General features: G+C 39.0%; 2 protein-coding genes across 2 annotated transcripts in view; both read left to right on the top strand.

Annotated features, from left to right (window-relative positions):
• Nucleotides 1-207: 207 nt before the first annotated feature.
• On the top strand, nt 208-1,698 carry LOC141607594 (uncharacterized). The gene has a single exon (XM_074426944.1). It carries the CDS (start codon nt 208-210, stop codon nt 1,696-1,698), a length of 1,491 nt encoding a protein of 496 aa, XP_074283045.1.
• A 2,377-nt stretch (nt 1,699-4,075) lies between these two features.
• Nucleotides 4,076-14,520, top strand: part of LOC141607595 (uncharacterized) — a 28,280-nt gene continuing 17,835 nt past the window's right edge. The window contains exon 1 of the mRNA XM_074426946.1: nt 4,076-4,496. Coding sequence (XP_074283047.1) covers nt 4,076-4,496 — 421 coding nt within the window. The remainder of the gene's footprint in view (nt 4,497-14,520) is intronic.

Below are 14,520 nucleotides of genomic sequence, written 5' to 3' on the forward strand. Positions count from 1 at the left end.
GTCTATTTGTTAGTACAAGTCAAGACTTCCGCTTGCGATTCACATCAATTGTGGTATCAGAGCTTCGGCTCTTGATTTCCACTAATCAAGACGATCCAAGGGTCTTGATTTCTTCGCAAAAAAAAAAAAAAAAAAAAAAAAAAAAAAAAAAAAAGTTACTGTTCACGTACTGTTCACGGTACTATTCATCAACAAAAAAAAAAAAAAATGGATCCCAACAATCCTAATATCCTTCAAAATCTTATAGAAGCACTACAAAACCTTTCGGAAATTGGCGTGAACGGAACACCACGTCGAGGAGAACAAAGTCGAGAAGAATTCAAGGTAAGTGAACTACCCGAGTTTGTGGGAGGCACGGATCCCGAGGATTACCTCGAATGGGAGAGGAAGATTGAACGGATGTTCGAGTTCAAAGACCTGGATGATGAAAAGTGTTGCAAGTACGCCATTCTACGACTAAGTCGTGGAGCCTCCTTGTGGTATGAAGGCTTCAAGGTAAAACGTGCCCGAGCAGGAAAGGAAAAGATATCCTCTTGGGAATCTCTCAAAAGAAAGCTACGCAAGAGATACGTCCCAGCCACGTATAGACTCACAACGTATCGCAAGATTGCCGAGTTGACTCAAGAGAGGAGTAGTGTTTCAGATTACATAAATGAGTTTGAAAACTTTACTTTAATGGGAGGAATAGAGGAAAGTGAAGACTTGAAGATGGCTCGATTCCTTCGTGGGCTAAATCGTAACATAGCCAATTCAGTTGAATTGCAATCTTACGCTGACTTCGATTCCTTGTGTAATCTATGTCTCAAGGTAGAAGCCCAAGGAAAGGCCAAGCTCACTCCAACTCATGGTGAGGGTGGACGAAGCTGGAGGAACGAAGGATACTCAAGGGGGAGTCCGAGTAGTCGTACAGTTGAGACTACACCTAAGAAGATTTCCACCCCTGAGTCCGCTCCCAAGATACCCGTTCCTAAAGAGACAAGTTTATCTAGAGTACGGTGTTTCAAATGCCAAGGATTTGGGCATTTTCAGAACGCGTGCCCAAACAAGAGAAACATTGCCCTAAGGGAAGCTATTGCCGTTCGAGACGAGTTGTATGAGGAAGAAGAACGATTGGGCGATGTGTTCAACTTCGAAGAAAGGGAAGAAGAGGAGAACGATAGAGATGTCGAAACTTATGACGCTCCTAACTATGATTGTGCTTTAGTTCTTCGTGCTTTGCAGACTCAATCCACACCAATTGAGGCGGAACAAAGGAACCAGATTTTTCACACCAAATGTCAGGTGAAAGACATGTGGTGTAGCCTAATCATTGATGGAGGGAGTTGTACCAACGTTGCTTCTACAAAGATGGTGGACAAGTTGGGATTGGATACCATACCTCATCCCAAACCATATGTGTTACATTGGCTTGATGACGGGAACAAGGTGAAGGTCACCAAACAAGTCAAAGTGGCGTTAACAATGGGCTCTTATGACGACAATATCTTGTGTGACGTAGTGCCAATGGATGCATGCCACGTACTCTTGGGGCGTCCATGGCAATTTGATCGCAATGTCATACACCGCGGCCGAAGCAACGAATATGAATTGGTCGACAAGGGTAAGAAGCTTGTCCTAAGACCGATGGCACCTAGTCTTTGTCCGTTCTTTGGGCACCCCACAGAGGAAGACCGCAAGCATGACCATGTTTGCAAGTGAGCAAGAAGTTGGTGAGGTCTTAAAGGAAGGTGGTTGTGTCTATCTTATGGTGGTCAACGAGGCACCAAAAGTTGAAATCAAGGATACCCAGCTAGCGGCACTCTTAAAGGAATTCGAGGACGTTTTCCCTGAAGACTTACCACCAGGATTGCCGCCTATCCGCGGGATCGAACATCAAATCGATCTCATTCCTGGAGCTGCGTTGCCTAACAAGGCAGCCTATCGATGCAACCCAACAGAGACCAAGGAGTTGCAGCGCCAAATCGAGGAGCTAATGGAACGAGGCTATGTTCGTGAAAGCATGAGTCCATGTGCCGTTCCTACTCTTCTTGTCCCAAAAAAGGATGGGAGTTGGCGGATGTGCATCGATAGTCGAGCCGTGAACAACATAACTATCAAGTACCGTTTCCCGATTCCAAGACTTGATGACATGCTGGATGAGTTGCATGGCTCCGAGATCTTTTCTAAGATCGACCTGAGGAGTGGCTATCATCAGATACGAATGCGGGAAGGTGACGAATGGAAAACCGCGTTCAAAACCAAACATGGGTTGTACGAATGGACTGTCATGCCGTTCGGGTTAACCAACGCCCCGAGTACTTTCATGCGGCTCATGAACGAGGTACTCAAACCATTCTTGGGAAAATTTGTGGTTGTTTATTTGGATGATATCTTGGTTTACAGTCAAAGCAAAGAAGATCACTTCAGACACCTTCGCGAAGTGTTCGAAACTCTCCGAGGACAAAAGCTATATGGAAAGAAGGAGAAATGTTCATTCTTGGTCGAGAGTGTCATATTCCTCGGCTATGTGGTTTCTAAAGATGGAGTTTCAGTGGACCAATCAAAGATCGAGGCCATTAAGTCATGGCCTACGCCTAAATCCGTCACGGAGGTTCGGTCTTTCCAAGGACTTGCTTCATTTTACCGAAGATTTATAAAGGATTTCAGCACCATCACAAGCCCCATCACCGAGTGTTTAAAGAAAGGGACGTTTGTATGGACCGAGGCTGCTCAAAGGGCTTTCGAGACTATTATCCAACGGCTCTGTGAAGCACCGATACTGGCACTTCCCGATTTTACTCAACCCTTCGAGGTAGAGTGTGATGCGAGCGGTGTTGGAATTGGAGCTGTGTTGGTCCAAGGAAAGCGACCCATTGCTTACTTTTCCGAGAAGCTAAGTGGAGCTCGGCTCAAATATTGCACATATGACAAGGAGTTCTACGCCATAGTGAGAGCACTCAACCATTGGAGCCACTATCTTCGCCCAAATCATTTCATCCTACATTCGGATCATGAATCCTTAAAATACATCAATGGGCCGCAGAAGCTGAGCTTAAGACATGCCAAATGGGTTGAATTCCTTCAATCCTTTCATTTCTCATCGAAATATAAGGATGGTAAAAGCAATGTGGTGGCCGACGCTCTTTCCCGACGCTACTCTTTACTGAACGTGCTTGATGTTCGCCTACTTGGATTCGAGACCTTGAAAGATTACTATGAAACTGATCCCGACTTTGGTGAAATGTTTAGGATAAGTCAAGCAGGGCCCCGAGGCGAGTTCATAATTCAAGATGGATTTCTTTTCAAAGGAAATCAGCTGTGTGTACCCAAGCATCAAGTCCGAGAGTTATTGATACGAGAAGCTCATGGGGGAGGACTTGGTGGGCATTTTGGTGTCACCAAGACTATAGAGGTCCTTAAAGAGCACGTCTATTGGCCTCGAATGTTGAAGGACGTGCAAGATGTGATTCGCAAGTGTGTCACTTGTCACGTTGCAAAAAGTACCTTCAAGCCAGGGGAGTACACTCCCTTACCGATTCCTAACAGACCATGGGAAGACGTGTCCATGGATTTTATTGTTGCTCTACCGCGAACCCAAAGGGGTAAGGACGCAATCATGGTCGTAGTGGATCGATTTTCCAAGATGGCCCATTTTATTGCATGTCACAAGACAGATGATGCTAACAACGTAGCCGACTTATACTTTCGAGAGATACTCCGCCTTCATGGAGTCCCAAGGACGATAGTCTCCGATCGTGACTCAAGGTTCTTAAGCTATTTTTGGAACACTCTGTGGAAGAAGGTGGGTACCAAACTGTTATTTAGTACCTCTCACCATCCTCAAACCGATGGTCAAACGGAAGTGACAAACCGCACTCTTGGGGTATTACTACGCGGCCTCGTGAACAAAACTCAGAAGGATTGGGATCTAAAACTCGCTCATGCCGAGTTTGCCTACAACAGGTCTCCATCATACGCGACGAAGCACTCTCCTTTTGAGATCGTGTATGGCGTAAATCCCTATCTACCACTCGATCTCATTCCCTTACCCGAGGGCGAGCTAGTACACAAAAGCGCGGAAGAAAAGGTAAAATCCATGATTAAACTACATGAGCAGGTTCGCTCCAATGAGTCCGTCAATGAGGTATACAAGCAAAAAGCCAACAAAACCCGCCCACCAAGGATTTTCAAGGAAGGAGATTTGGTTTGGGTGCATCTAAGGAAAGAACGATTCCCAAGCAAACGAAAGAACAAACTCATGCCGCGCGCAGAAGGTCCTTACAAGGTGATTTCAAAGTATGGAGACAATGCTTACAAGGTCGAACTCCCAGGGGACTACGGTGTCCACGCCACTTTCAATGTGGGTGATCTCTCTCCTTACATCGAGGATAATGGGATTGCAGAATTGAGGACAATTCCTTTCAAAGGAGGAGGGATTGATGTGAATACGAATCACCTCGACGAAATAATTCTCGAAACAAGCGACCAAGGCAACCCGGTTCACCAAGCATGGATCGGTTCGAATAATAGTCGAGAAAAATGCATGATCACCCGCCAATGGGAGCATTAGAGCCGTGTGGAGCAAGGACAATCTCGAAAATGGGCTAGTCCAAGGGCATTGAATAAAGTTCACCTAGTTTTTGTCATAGCCTAGTTTTCTACAAAGTCATAGCCTAGTTTTTGTCATAGCCTAGTTTTCTACAAAGTCTTGCCTAGTTTTTATCTTAGTCTTACCTAGTTCTCCTACATGGCCTAGAACTCACCACAAGGCATTAAAAGCTAGCCTTGGTGCCCAAGTAAATTCGGCCTATATAAAGGCTTGTAGCTCTCATTTGTTGATCATCCAATTTTGAAGAAAAAAACTTGAGAGTAATCTCTAAAACTTGTCTTATCTTCTTGTGTTGTTACACGAGTGGTTTGGCTTAAGAGGTCGAAACGCGATTTCGCACCTTGCTTGAACGAGGGACGTGATCCTAAGTTTAAGTCGAATTGTTTGACGAGTATCAAACAATTCACCCATTGGCGTAGCTATAGGTCTAGCTACGACAAATATCCCTTCCTTTTTTATTCAAAACTCACTACGAATATACGGATTGATCGGGTTGCACCTAGTGCATTCGGATCCTTCGTCTATTTGTTAGTACAAGTCAAGACTTCCGCTTGCGATTCACATCACTTTCTCAACTTATCTAAATTCCGTCTTTCTAGGGTTAAGGTAATTAACCTAATTTATTTGAAATTTTTATTTAGGAAGCAACCTTTAGGACTCGAACGCGTATTAGTACGAGATTGACGAGACTTTAGAATACTAGAAGTGCAAAAAGGTAACGGTGATAGGTTACTCGGTATTACATGGGTTTTATGTTAATTTGGTAGTTAGATTTGGTGATTATTCATTAAAAGAAGCAATATTTATATGCTAATAATAAAATTGGGTAAAGTTGTAGACTTTGAGACTATGTTGGGTTGGGAATCCACTTTTATATGTTAATTCATGATTGTCTTGTCTAACATGATGGTATGAACTATGTCCTTGTTGGTGTGGATGATGTCTTGAAGTATTGACACCAAATTATGTTATGGGGTGTTTCTTTGAGTGATAATATGAATAAGATGTCTCTCACATGATGCTTAATTCATATTTTACATGTCTCCTATAGGATAGAACATTGATTTCTCATGAGGTTTCATGTTAGTTTATTAATGTTGTGCCCAACTTTAAAGTTGGAGCGAATTTGAGTAAAGTTGCGGTTTTCCATTGTTGGCGATTCTTGTAATTGGTTGATGTTGGCTTAAGACCATTGCTTTTGATAGTCTTATAAATCATTGTTGGATATGTACATGTTGTATTTGAGACACTAGGGTAAGAATTCACATGTTTAAACAAGTCACATTAAAGTTAGAATGGAAATTGGTAAAACAATAATAAGTTTGAAAATCGCTCTCATGAAGGGTCAACTTTAAATACCCATATATTGAGTTATTGTCATGTTATTTATGTAATTCTAAGTTTAGGAGTTATATTTCCTTCTTATGGTTCTAACAGTATGTCACACGCCCTAAATGACCGAGAAATGAGGGATATATGACCATTTTACGAAAAGGGGTCGAAGGAGTCCCATAATCGTGCGTGTTGTAGACAACCGTGCGAGTTGAGTCCAGGGAGGCTATGACCGTGTGACTTTGACCGTGCATATTGACTTTGGCCGTGTGAGTTAGATCCAAGGAGCCTTTGGCCATGCGAGTTTGACCGTGTGCGTTCAAGTTGGCCGTGTAACTTCGCCAAGTTGCATTATTGACCTATAGACCCTCTTTTCTCGCCTTATCTTGTCGTTTTTGACCTACACCTTTGTTATGGGGACTATGGGGGGTATGTTAAACCGTTTGTAATGTTAGAACTCACTGACTAAGTATCATTTACATGTTAAATGATGGTTTTTTGATGTTCCACCCATGTTTACCTTGTTTGCTCTTATTGGTCATTTTAGTCATGTTTATAGGGTTTCATCTATTGTTGGGCATGTTGTCATCTTATGGTAGTGTCATTATGCATTATATACTATCTTGACCTTGTTTACGCCAATCTTGTGCCGTTTTTCTAGGTTTGGCGTGCTCATTCTCTTTCCGCTTCTTTCGTGTCGTTCTACCGAATTCGGGGTACTCGACTTCCGTTCTGTTGCATTGAGTCTTGGATATGAAATGTTTATCGCATGTCGAATTGAAAAATGTTCATCCCGAGAGTCTGGCTCGGTTTAGACTAAGATCGTATTATTATCGTCGTCCTACCGAGAGAAATTGAATATAGAGTGGTAAAGTCTTGCATAAGTTATGATTTTTGCATATGCCATTCACCATGGAGTCGTACTTGTGTTTGAATATAAGTGAATATAGTTAGGATGGTTCATATGTTTATATTCATGTTATATTCCATGCCTATGTGACTTAGTAAATCCGTAGTTCAATTTTTATCTCTGTCTCATGTCAAGTTCTGTATTTTGTTGGATTGACATATATTTGGTTAATATCGTTCTTAATTACGTTTGTTTTAATGTAATATGACCGAGAGAACCTTGAATTACTCCCCACTGACTGTGGCATTTATGTTTCATGAATGACTGCTACAAGTTGGTGCTAATTGGGGTGAAGATATGTATGAGCTAGCGAGTGTCAATAATAATTGACATTTACCTTACGTGTTGCTTAGACTCGGTTTTTGTGACTTGTATTTGTTGGATATGTTTTCCCCTTGATAGCTAGACACTTTATTTAGGTGTATTAATTTTACTTATGCTATCGTTTGACCTTGTTATGGTGAACGTACGTACTTCATCAAAGGTTTTTAAAAACTCACATTTTTCGCTCCATGTTTGCTCTTTTATTTACCGTTTCAACGTGGGGGGTTCACAATCAACCCCAACTCCCGATTAGTAGCAAAGGCTGGAACAGATGCACTAATACACTCGAGAAGCTCCTTTAATCACTTCAACATCTACGCGTAATCTTTTTCCGACTCGGAATAAAGCAGCACACAAGCAATTAAGAACGAAAAACCACATAGTGTGACACCAATAGCCTCAACGAGTGTATCCTTGTAAACGTTGGTCTTGTAGGTCGAATCAATGAGTACTACATGGGGATAAGCACGGAACAGCTTTACGACTTCCGAATGAGACATAAAAACATGAGTGAGATCCTTTGTCTCGAGATTTGTCTTGTGTCATTCCACATATTCCGCACCTACAGCTAGAGCCAACATTTGTTGAGCGACATTCCGTGCCCCTCTCATTTCTCGCCTAACCTTGGTTGCCTCGTTATAAATTTGGGTACTGGAAGGTTGGGGTTTATCGGGGGTTTTTGGATGAAGACCGGTTTTAATATCTCGCGGGGGAATTCCCGAACTTGTTGCCTCATTTACTCCTTCGCGTCTTCATCCAAACTCGCAAAATGTTTATCCCCATCTTTGTACTTTTCTAAATCGTGATTGAAATATCCACCCTTGTCGGCGGTCAATATGTTCCAAAGTACCAACTCTTTACGATCTATACCATAATGCCTATTTTGCACGGCTCGAACATGAAATTTACATTCACATTTAAGCGTCCCTTTCTTCCTAGGCTTGTTAGGCTTGTCGGGAGTGTCGGGCTTGTCAGGATCAAACTTTTTTTAGGGTCCCCTGTACCTTGAACAACGAAAGTATAAACCCCAAAACTCGGGTTGTGTATGATTTTTGTCCCCATTTGTTGCTTTCACCAAATCAAAGCTGTTCTTAAAAGCTATATTCCGAGCCCAGTCAAACACGTAATCCCGACTTATAAAGCTTATTTCTATCACAAATAAATGATTGTAATTATGTTGGAGCTAGTGTCCTCCACAGTTAGTGCGATAACATGTATAAATCTCTTATAGGTTCACAGGGTATACTTAGTATTTTATCAGTTCATTAACGTTCACTAATAACGATTGGCTTGCTAGAAATTTGACGTTATTATCATACTGATGGCGGTGATCAACTGGTCCCTAAAAGTCACACCTAAAGAATGTGTTTGAGAGATGTGATTATATGAAAATATAATCACATTGATGCCTTATATGACTAAAAGGTTAGTCCATGTATTTGACTAAAAGGTTAGTCAATGTGATGATGAGTCGATTATTTAATACAATTAAATAATATCAGCTGAGACGAATTAATTGTTAATTCGTAAATTGAATATAAACTGATATATTTAATTAATGTATATAATGTTAGCTTAAACGAATTAAGATGTTAATTCGTAATTAAACGTAAACGGTTATATTTAATTAGCAAATTATAAATATGCGATATTTATAGTTAATGTATATATATACGAAATTGTCATAATAAATGATCACAGACCGGTATTAATAAATCGACTACAAACTGTTGTGTGTGGACTTATTAAATACGTGACGACATAAATGACAATTGATAAATATACACATAATATACAATTTGACAATAACCAAAAATAAGAAGATTTTCTCCTTATTTTGGTTGTTGGTTACACGATTTTAGGAAAATAAAAGAAGAAAAATATCTTCCTCCTTTTACTCCCTTTGGACGGTTTTAAGAGGAGAGAGGAAGGATCATTTTACTTATTTGATTTTTCACCTAACACTCTCATCACAAAACCCTAAAAACTACTCTAAAATTATTAGAAATTAGAGTTTTCTTTCTAGCAAGAAAGAGGCATTTCTCGGAACATCTTGGGTGCAACGATTAGGAGAATATCGATCTCGATATTTGTTATTAGGCCACGAAATTATTTTATATGATTTTCATAAATGGAATAAAACAAAAATTTTGAAAAAAAAAAAAAAAGATTTCGGCTGCACCAAATTTTTTTTTGCCGAGATAATTTTTGTTTTTTTATGCCTTGTTTCCATTTTGATTTATTGATATTGTTGTTTTAACATGTAAATATATTAATATGACAAATTTGTAGATGTTTTGATTTAATAAGAATTAAATTGAAATATAAATGGAAATTATTTTGATAAATGATGTTCAGTTGTTTTTGCTATATAGTTTTGGCATACATGATGTTAAATTGTTGTTTAAGAATCATAATTCATTAATTTAATAATGTTCAAATCAATTGTGATTAATCAAATATTCAGAAAATCGATTTAATCATAATTTAGATATTCTTTTTAAGAGGTTAAATTGACTCATCTAGTTTGGATCTATGTTCAAATTAAATGTTGATGATTATGCCAATCTTGTACTAGTAGCAACTTTAAACAAATTTGTTCATATTAAAGGGGTTGTTTTCGAAAAGAAAAAAAACTGTTTTTTTCGTTTTTAGAGCAAATGCCGAGAGGTATGCCGAGGGCTATTAAAAAAAAAAAAAATTCGGTTTTTGTTGTTTGTGTTTTGGCCAATAATTATTATACATTATATCTATAATGTATGATTGTTTGTTGTGAAAAAGTTCACAAATTTTAGATACCCAATTATTGTAAAGTGGTTTAAAATGATGTTAGATTAATTCATATTACAAGTTAGTATGTATTAAGATTGGAATTATTGTGAGTAATTGAGGAATTGTCACATAATTTTAATCATTTTAAAATAGGTGGTTTGGATAAATTACTCTACATAATTAAGGAATTATGTCTTGAATGATTAATTTATAATTGATGCATTTTATTTAGTTGTATGAATTGTTGAATGGTTTATTTACGTATTTTTGCAATCGGTTGTAATTTTGTATTACCCAGTGTGGCCTTAGTTGATTATGTTTTCGTAATGATGGGAACATAATCTTGATGTAATTTTGAGATCTCGAATCTCTTTTGATTTTCTTTAGTATTATGTTTTTGAAATTAGAATGTAAATAGGTTTGTTTTGTAATTTATTTATTGTAATTTTGAGAAGAATAAAGATGGAGATTGGATTGCTCACTCCCGCTATATGGACCAAGATGGAACACCAAGACAAGCTTCTCGGGTCCTAGGAAGGATTCCAAAGTTGTATTTATGTTCATTTTGGTAGATAGGCCACACTAGGACTTTATTTTTGTTTTACGTTTTTCCATTCTTGTTGCTTTTCTTCGCATGATAGTTAGTGCATCATATTCCGCCTAAACCAAACCACCTACTTAAATGCATGAAAATTGACTCATATAGTTTGGATGTTAGTCACCATTGACATAAAGATGTCACACTATTTTAAGCCATCATCTTAGTTTATTCATTCTCGCATGCTAGATATTAGTTCACTTAAAATGAATTAAAATAAAGTTGATGGGATATTCCTCTAAAACTAAAATTGAGACTATTCTTTATAGGCCAAACAACTATGAATCCCTTCTTCGTAGGTAGGCATATAGGACCTTACTCTCCATATGACCCCTTCTACGTTGGGTAAGTAGTTTGTGTTGACTTATTTTACCTCAACATTATAATCCGAAGAGTTTCTCGAGATTATGATGGACTATAGATAGAATTTACAGAAATTTATCAACCAAGAATTCTAAAAGTAGAATTTGCCAAAAGGTTGGCTTATCAATTTGCAGATAATTGAGTCTTGGGATCATTTATATAATTCTTAGGGGAGGTCAATTGTATAAATGCTTGAGTCTTCGTATTATAACAGTTTTCCATTAGACTTAGATCATAACGATGAGTATGCTTATTATATTTTTCTTCTTCTTCTCACAGTGTAGAATTCGTTTTATATTGATAATACTGTTTACAACAAATGGCTGGAAATAATGATATCCTTATGCCAAGTGCCACACTTGCACGCGAGTCCTGGCTCAAAAATTTTATAGACCACATGAATCAGTCCACACGACTGAATAATGACGGGTCCAACTTTGCGGACTAGGAGGCATCATTACGGAATGCTGCCATTGCTGACGGTAAGCTCAAGTACTTGACTGAGCCAATACCGCCAAACCCAGGCCCAAATGCAAGAGCTAACGAGTCACTTGCTTATAGTGACTTCGTCATAGAAGCGGGTGCGATAAAGAACGTAATCATTTTTGCAATGGAAACCAATTTGCAAAGACGCTTCATTGCCCAAGGTGCAAACAAGATTTTCACCACGTTCACTAATGAGTTCTCAAAAGTACCGAGAATCGTTACTTATGAGCATACCTGTCGCTTCTTTGAGGCGAAACTCCAGAAGGGCCAACCGGTTAGCCCACACATTCTTAACATGATTGAGAATGTCGAAAAACTGGAGGCACTTGATAGCAAAATCAGTGAGAGCATAGTCATTGACCGTATGCTTCATTCACTTCATGATGGTTTTGCCCTTTTCAGGGCAAATTACTACATGAATGACATGAAGAAAAGTCCTCATGAGCTACACTCACTTCTCATACAGACCGAGAAGGATATGAAATTGAGTGGGAGCATGAAGCAAGATGTTCTCATGATTTCCAACAAGAATGAGGGTAAGGGCAAAGCTCACGGCGACCTAACTGTAGGAAAGCCAAAGTTTAAGAAGTCAGGAAATGGTAAGAGTGGGCCTGGTGAGACTAGTGGCTCACAAGGCAAGGCAAAGAGCAAGGGCAGTGATGTTGTGTGCCACCATTGTCACAAGACTGGGCATTGGAGGAGGAACTGTCCCGTGTACCGTGAGGACATAAAAGCAGGCCGCGTCACTCCTATTGGTATGTCATCTTATATTCATATGATTGAGATTAACCATGCAAGTTTCGGAACTTGGGTACTTGATACTGGTTGTGGTTCTCATCTGTGTAATCATTTGCAGGGCCTAAAAAACATCACACCCCTCGCAAAGGGTGATGTGGACCTACGAGTAGGGAATGGAGCAAGAGTTGCTGCAGGCTCAATGGGAACATACGTAATCCAGCTCCCTAGTGGTTTTGAGTTATATTTATATAACTGTTACTATGTACCCAGTTTATCTAAGAATATTATTTCTGTTTCCGTACTTGATAAAGACGGTTTTTCATTTTCAATAAAGGATAATAGCTGTATTTTCTCTTTTAATGAAATGGTTTATGGCAAAGCAGTTTCCATAAATGGAATTTATATCTTAGATCAAACCACAGATATATTACATGTGAATAATAAGAAATTAAAGGTTGGTGACAAAGATCAAACTTATCTATGGCATTGTCGGATGGGACACATAAATGAAAAACCTGTAAAGAAACTCATTGAGAGTGGGACTATCTCCACATTTGATTTCTCATCATTTGGCATGTGTGAATCATGTCTTATCGGCAAAATGACTCGAATTTACTTCAAAGGTGTTGGAAGGCGCGCTAATGACCTATTAGGACTCATACATACTGATGTGTGTGGACCTATGTCAATCACCGCAAGAGACAGCTATAGATATTTTATCACTTTCACGGATGATTTGAGTAGATAAGGATATTGATGTGACCATAATTAGAGCATATTTAGTCCCCGAATTAGCCTTGTTCCCATGCTTTTTAGTGCATATTTGGGTCATTTATTGTCTTTAGTCCTTTGTTTTGCATATTCTTTGAGGTTTTGTGTCCATGGTAGGAAAGGAGTGCAAACCTTGCATTTTCATAGCAAAATGAAGCTAAATTGATTGAATTCAATGACCAAGCATCAAAGAGAAGACAAGATCAGAAGGCCTTGGTACATACTATAGTAGATGGGAAATGATGAGAAAAGATCCTTGCATCCCCAAGGAAATCCTCAAGGATTTTATGAAGAAAAAGAAAGAAAAGAAGAAGGAAAGAAGCTGTAAGACAATCCGGGCGGATTCTCCTCAAGACGCCCGTCCAGCACCCACAATCCGAGCGTCTTCCTCCACAAGACGCCCATCCAAAACGCCCAGAATCCGCCCGTCTTCCCCTTCTAGACGCCCGTCCAGAATCAGCAAAATCCGCCCGTCCCGTGCCCTCGACGCCCGGATTCCCTAACAGCCTTTTCGTCTTCTACAAGCTTCAAGGAAGGATGCACATCTTTTTCTAAGACCGGCGAAAAGGAGACCGGAGTCTCCCTAGAGACCGGCGATTCCTCAAGGACTTAATCGTCATTTAAGCCCTTAGTAAACCCTAATTTATGTAACTAATCCCCAATATAAATACCCCATTAGTCTAATTAGAAGAGCATGTTCTTCTTAGCAATCTTTAGATAGAGTAGTTAATATCAATCAAATCTCTCTTTAATTTTGTAATCAACATTTAATCAAGTTTTAATACAAGTTTCATTTCCTTAATTTCTCTCTTGTTCATCCTTTGTTTTGGGTAATTGAAGATTATTTGGGTTATTATTAGGAGATTGACAACCTTCCAATCTATCATCAAGTACTTCTATTATTCTTTGCTTTATTATTGGAATCATTAGTAGATATAATTCTCTTAATCCCTTTTTAATAATTGTTAATTATATTCATTTATTCATCATGTTTCAGTTTGTTGGTATGATTGACAACCTTGCTAGCATGTTCAATATGATAATGAGTGAGTAGTTTCCTTAGCTAGGGTTAATGGGTAATTAGGGGAAACCAACATGGGGGATGATTCATGCCTAAATTAATATGTTTTCATAGTTTATTTGCTTGCTTATTGTGATCTCAACTTATGCACATGTTATGTTTGATGAAATGTGAGCCTATGAATCCTTGCATTTTTTACCCATCACCTATATTTTCAATGAGACTTGTAAGACATAAACCAACTCGAGTCTCATTAGACCATGCATATAGTTGAGTAGGAAAGATTAAGTCGACTTGTAGGTGTTGTACAATCTAATCGATTCGGCTCCGGGACCCAAACTTTCCTAGGATTGTAAGATATAAATCAACTCAATCCATCACAACAATAATTGCTTGCTTATAATTTGAGAATATGTTTGTATGATCAATTCCAATGAATCCCCTATGACCCCATGACACCCTAGTGCCTTTTATCAATTGTTTACATCCCTTTTTAATCATCTTGCTTGTTTACTTTCATTGCTATTTAGTTTAGTGATCTTCTACTTCAAACCCCAAATTGTGACACCCTTAGACACCACTAGTTGCAATAGAAAATCTCATCTCAATTCCCGTCC

Source organism: Silene latifolia, chromosome 10, assembly GCF_048544455.1.
Source record: "Silene latifolia isolate original U9 population chromosome 10, ASM4854445v1, whole genome shotgun sequence".
Classification (NCBI taxonomy): Eukaryota; Viridiplantae; Streptophyta; class Magnoliopsida; order Caryophyllales; family Caryophyllaceae; genus Silene; species Silene latifolia.